Raw genomic sequence first — 4,011 nt, forward strand, 5'->3', positions numbered from 1 at the left:
ATATCAATCATTTTGTTTAATGATTCAAGGAAATATTGAAAAAGCACTTTCTTTATTAAATAATCAATCTGAATTAGAACAAATTTTTAAATTAAAAATTGCTGCTAAAGCTTATAAAATTAATGATTTTAGAAAATTTTTTATTGATATTCAATCTAATTTAAAACCTTATGCTTTTATTGTTGCTACTGAAATTGAATATTTTATCTTTGGAAGAAAAACTGCTTCTTTAAAACTCTTTCAACTTGCTTTAAAACGTTATCCTAATAGTCTTCCTATTATTAAAGCTTATTATCGTTTCCTTAATTTAATTACTCCTTCTCGTTTTATCCCAAATGCTTTAAAATCTTATGGTGATTTTGATTTAGATCTTTATATGAAAAATGCTATTCTTCTTAAATTTAATCATCTTCCTAAACCAAAAGATACTAATCTTTTCCTTATCTCTCATCGTTTAATAAATTCTATTGGTGAATCTTTTGATGATCATCAAATCTCTGATGATTCTTCTCTTTCTCATTTCAATTGGAAACCAATCAAACCTGAACTCAATAAAGATATTCTTAAAGAATTGATTTACATCCTTCCTCCTCCAAATCTTTATCGTGGTAAAAAAATAGATATTCTTCAATTATTGGATATTCTTAATAATCTTGTCAATTAATTTTACTTAATTTACTTTTTTTTTGTTATTCAAAAACTTCAATCAAAGAAATTTGTTTTTACTTTTTTATGCAAGGGTTTTGAAATGAATTAGTTTAAAATAGTAAAAAGAAAAGAATTAGTAGAAAAGTGTATCTAAAAATAGGATAAATATATTTAAAAATATGTTTCATAATTATTTCTAAAATCAGAAAAATAAAAAAAGGAACTTTAAGAACAAATTTATGTCTGACGCACAACATTCACCATCTAAAGATACCCCTAAAGAACCAGCAAAAGATCCAGTAAAAGATGAACCAACTAAAACAACAGAAAAACCTGTTAATAATGAACAGATCAATTTAAAAGTAGTGACTCAAGACTCAACTGAAGTCTTCTTCAAAATTAAGAAAAATACTCCATTAAAGAAGTTAATGGAAGCATTTTGTAATAAACAAGGATTAAATATGTCAAGTGTTAGATTTCTTTCTGATGGTGTAAGAATTACACCAGACAAAACTGCTTCAGATCTTGGTTTACAAGATGGAGATGTTATTGATGCTATGATGAATCAAGTTGGTGGGTTTTAAAATAATAAAATTGAATAAATTTGAATGAGATGGTATTTGTTCTTGTTTCATTCATATAAAATAAAAAAGGTAAAAGAATAAAGGTATGAATTATTTTATTATTTGTTCTAGCAATAGTAAGGTTGTTTTAATATGTTGAGGTATTAAAAATCACCATCTAAATAATGAGTTGTAAATGTTATAAAGTGGTTTTTAAAAAAATAAAAACAAACCATCTCTAACTTCTGAATCTAGAAGTGAGTACTTCTCTTTTCTTTTGCCTTGATGTTTGTGTTTACGTTGTTTTTTTTCATAAGCTTTTTCTTCAGTATCAATCATGACAGTTGATGGAATAATTCCTTTTTCTGCTGCTTCTTCATCTTCAGCAGCAGCTTTTTTATACTCTTCATTTAATGTATTGGCTCGAGGTTTATTTGTTGGATTAGAGTCACCAACCATTTGGTCCCGGTTTATTGTTACAACAGAGTCTTTGTAAACTAATGTGACGTCTTGGTGGTGATCAACAGTTGGATCAATAAATGTTGGGACTTCATTTGATCCATTTTCTTGTGCCATAAATAATAATTCAGCACATGCATTTTTGTCGTAATTACAATCAATTAAAGCAGTTTTAATAATTTCAGGATCAACAAAAGGGAATAATTGTTGAAGTTCTTCTACAAGAGGTTGAAGAGACATGTAACCAATAAAATAAAAATATTTTTAAGTTCAAAAGAAGAAGAAAACAAAATAATAATAAAAAAGATATTAAAACCAAATTTATGAATTCTCATCAAAAAAACTAAATTTGATAATTATAAAATTACTCAATTGAATAGTTTATCTTACTGACTTCCTGTGTTATCTCCCTTGTCTGGAATACATCGACTAAATGTTATTCCACATCCTGCCCAAAGAAGAACTAATAAGAAAATTAATAGAATTGCACCCGCAATAAGGTATAACTTAATATTTTTCCACCACATAGCACGTTTTAATCGAGTTGCTGAAGACTTAAATCCATCTGCTGATTCAACAAGATGACTTGTTTCATCTTCTAAGTCACTTAAAACATCACCACGTTTTAACATTTTATCTATGTCATTATTAAGAATAGCTTGTGTTTCATCTTGTTCTCTTTTAATTTTATTAAATTGATGATTATCGAAGTCATTGTGTTTATCCATTAAGTTTTTAATTGTTTGATTGAAAGAAGACATTTCTAATGCCCCAGCAATAGAAATAGTGTATTGGTCAAACTGACTAATAAAAGCTTTTTTTATTGCCTCTAAGAAAACAAATGATTCTCTCATTGGGAATGTATCATCACAAACACATAATGCAAATATTTCTTTGTCTACAACTAATTGAAGTTGAAAACGATCATATTTTGATGATGATTTTGGAGATGAATTAGGACCGATTTGATTTACAATAGCATCAATGGCAGCACTAAGGGTACCAAGAGAAATGCTACTGGACATAGAGAGAATTGTTTTTCTATATCCAACACATCCGTAATAAATTTTACCTGACATTTTCTTTTTTCTAAGATATTAGTTCTAAGATTTTTCTATTAAATTTTCTTTTTCTTTTATATTTATTTTTTAGATGATTGTTTCTTTTTTATTTTATTTTAAAAATTTTTTTTAATAATAACACAAAATAACATAAAATTTGTTTTATATTACATAGAGAAATTCCACATATCTATCCCTCCATCCCTAAAACCTGCTATTGTCAGATTTCCTAATGCTTTAATTGCTGAAACTCCATTTTTGTCATCTACAACTAAATTTTGTTCATTAGCCCAATGTGTACCACTACGAATTACAACTGTTTTATCAGTTCCAATATATAATTTATCGTTAGAATAATTTAAACAACTTACTTTTGAATCGATGTTTAGTACTTCAATTGGATCAGTCACTTTACGTTCATCCCAAATATGAACAACAGACTCTCCGCCAGTAGCAAAAGTGTGTTCGTCAAGTATTTCTAATGCATTGAATGTTCTAACATTTCTAATCTTTTCTATAGTTGGTATTGGTAAATTAGGATCCCAGATATGAATTGATCTGTCTGATGAAGTTGAAATAAACCTTGGTCCTAATGGTTTAACTGAACACACTTTCCTAAGGTGTTCACTGTAGGTAAATAGAATTGCTTGGTGAAGGTGATGGTAATTAATTAATTGGACTTTGTCTCCCCATGCTACGAACGCTGTTCCAGTTAATGGGAGAAAACCTTCTATTTTACCACCAACAATATCGAATGTTAACAATCTATCAGGTTCAGCAATTGGTATATATTTCACAGTTCCACATTTATATGCAATGGCTAATGTTTCATCAATAAATGAAGAAGACACAACACTACTATTTGGCCCACTGAATACTTGAGATGTTTTAGTTGATGGATTTGGTAAAGTCCATAACCGTACTTTTCTATCACTTGCCCCACTAATAAAATATCTAAGATTTGAAGAAATATCTAATGACCGAACATAATTAGTATGTCCATCTATTCGTTGTGGTTGAGGTAATGGAGGGTATTGTTCTTCTTTTTCCATTTGAATTGATGATGTAGTTGGAAGAAAAGCACTATAGGGTGATATGACTAATGAAGAAAGAATCATATGAAGCCTTTTAGAAGTTAATGACAATGATTTTTTATCTTTGTTTGGTAAGAATTGAATTATTTTTTTAAATAATTGAGGTTCGATTGTAGATAGAGTCAATGTTGGTAAAGATGAATATGAAATTGGATTAGAAACATGTTCGTGAGATAAAATAATAGA

General features: G+C 28.2%; 6 protein-coding genes across 6 annotated transcripts in view, besides 4 other annotated features; 3 read left to right on the top strand and 3 right to left on the bottom strand.

The window, feature by feature from the left end:
* Positions 1-19: 19 nt before the first annotated feature.
* EDI_302350 (uncharacterized protein) lies at positions 20-664 on the top strand (the record flags this gene model as incomplete). The annotated part of the gene is made up of 1 exon (XM_001737391.1): positions 20-664. The coding sequence occupies one exon, from the start codon at positions 20-22 to the stop codon at positions 662-664; it is 645 nt and encodes a 214-aa protein (XP_001737443.1).
* Positions 665-809: 145 nt separating this feature from the next.
* Positions 810-867: a sequence feature (AT_rich).
* A 20-nt stretch (positions 868-887) lies between these two features.
* Positions 888-1,232, top strand: EDI_302360 (uncharacterized protein; the record flags this gene model as incomplete). The annotated part of the gene is made up of 1 exon (XM_001737392.1): positions 888-1,232. One exon carries the CDS (start codon positions 888-890, stop codon positions 1,230-1,232), a length of 345 nt encoding a protein of 114 aa, XP_001737444.1.
* Positions 1,227-1,254: a sequence feature (AT_rich).
* A 121-nt stretch (positions 1,255-1,375) lies between these two features.
* Positions 1,376-1,910, bottom strand: EDI_302370 (uncharacterized protein; the record flags this gene model as incomplete). The annotated part of the gene is made up of 2 exons (XM_001737393.1): positions 1,376-1,389; positions 1,445-1,910. 2 exons carry the CDS (start codon positions 1,908-1,910, stop codon positions 1,376-1,378), a joined length of 480 nt encoding a protein of 159 aa, XP_001737445.1.
* Positions 1,911-1,916: 6 nt separating this feature from the next.
* Positions 1,917-1,938: a sequence feature (AT_rich).
* A 118-nt stretch (positions 1,939-2,056) lies between these two features.
* Positions 2,057-2,749, bottom strand: EDI_302380 (vesicle-associated membrane protein, putative; the record flags this gene model as incomplete). The annotated part of the gene is made up of 1 exon (XM_001737394.1): positions 2,057-2,749. The coding sequence occupies one exon, from the start codon at positions 2,747-2,749 to the stop codon at positions 2,057-2,059; it is 693 nt and encodes a 230-aa protein (XP_001737446.1).
* Positions 2,750-2,778: 29 nt separating this feature from the next.
* Positions 2,779-2,863: a microsatellite.
* Positions 2,864-2,898: 35 nt separating this feature from the next.
* Positions 2,899-3,849, bottom strand: EDI_302390 (uncharacterized protein; the record flags this gene model as incomplete). The annotated part of the gene is made up of 1 exon (XM_001737395.1): positions 2,899-3,849. The coding sequence occupies one exon, from the start codon at positions 3,847-3,849 to the stop codon at positions 2,899-2,901; it is 951 nt and encodes a 316-aa protein (XP_001737447.1).
* Positions 3,850-3,950: 101 nt separating this feature from the next.
* Positions 3,951-4,011, top strand: part of EDI_302400 (glycoside hydrolase, putative) — a gene marked incomplete at both ends in the record, with an annotated part of 1,656 nt that continues 1,595 nt past the window's right edge. Inside the window, 2 exons of the mRNA XM_001733329.1 lie at positions 3,951-3,956; position 4,011. The exon at position 4,011 is cut by the window's right edge and continues 1,595 nt beyond it. Coding sequence (XP_001733381.1) covers positions 3,951-3,956; position 4,011 — 7 coding nt within the window. The remainder of the gene's footprint in view (positions 3,957-4,010) is intronic.

This window comes from Entamoeba dispar, genomic scaffold (genome assembly GCF_000209125.1).
Source record: "Entamoeba dispar SAW760 scf_1105229460605 genomic scaffold, whole genome shotgun sequence".
Taxonomy (NCBI): domain Eukaryota; phylum Evosea; order Mastigamoebida; family Endamoebidae; genus Entamoeba; species Entamoeba dispar.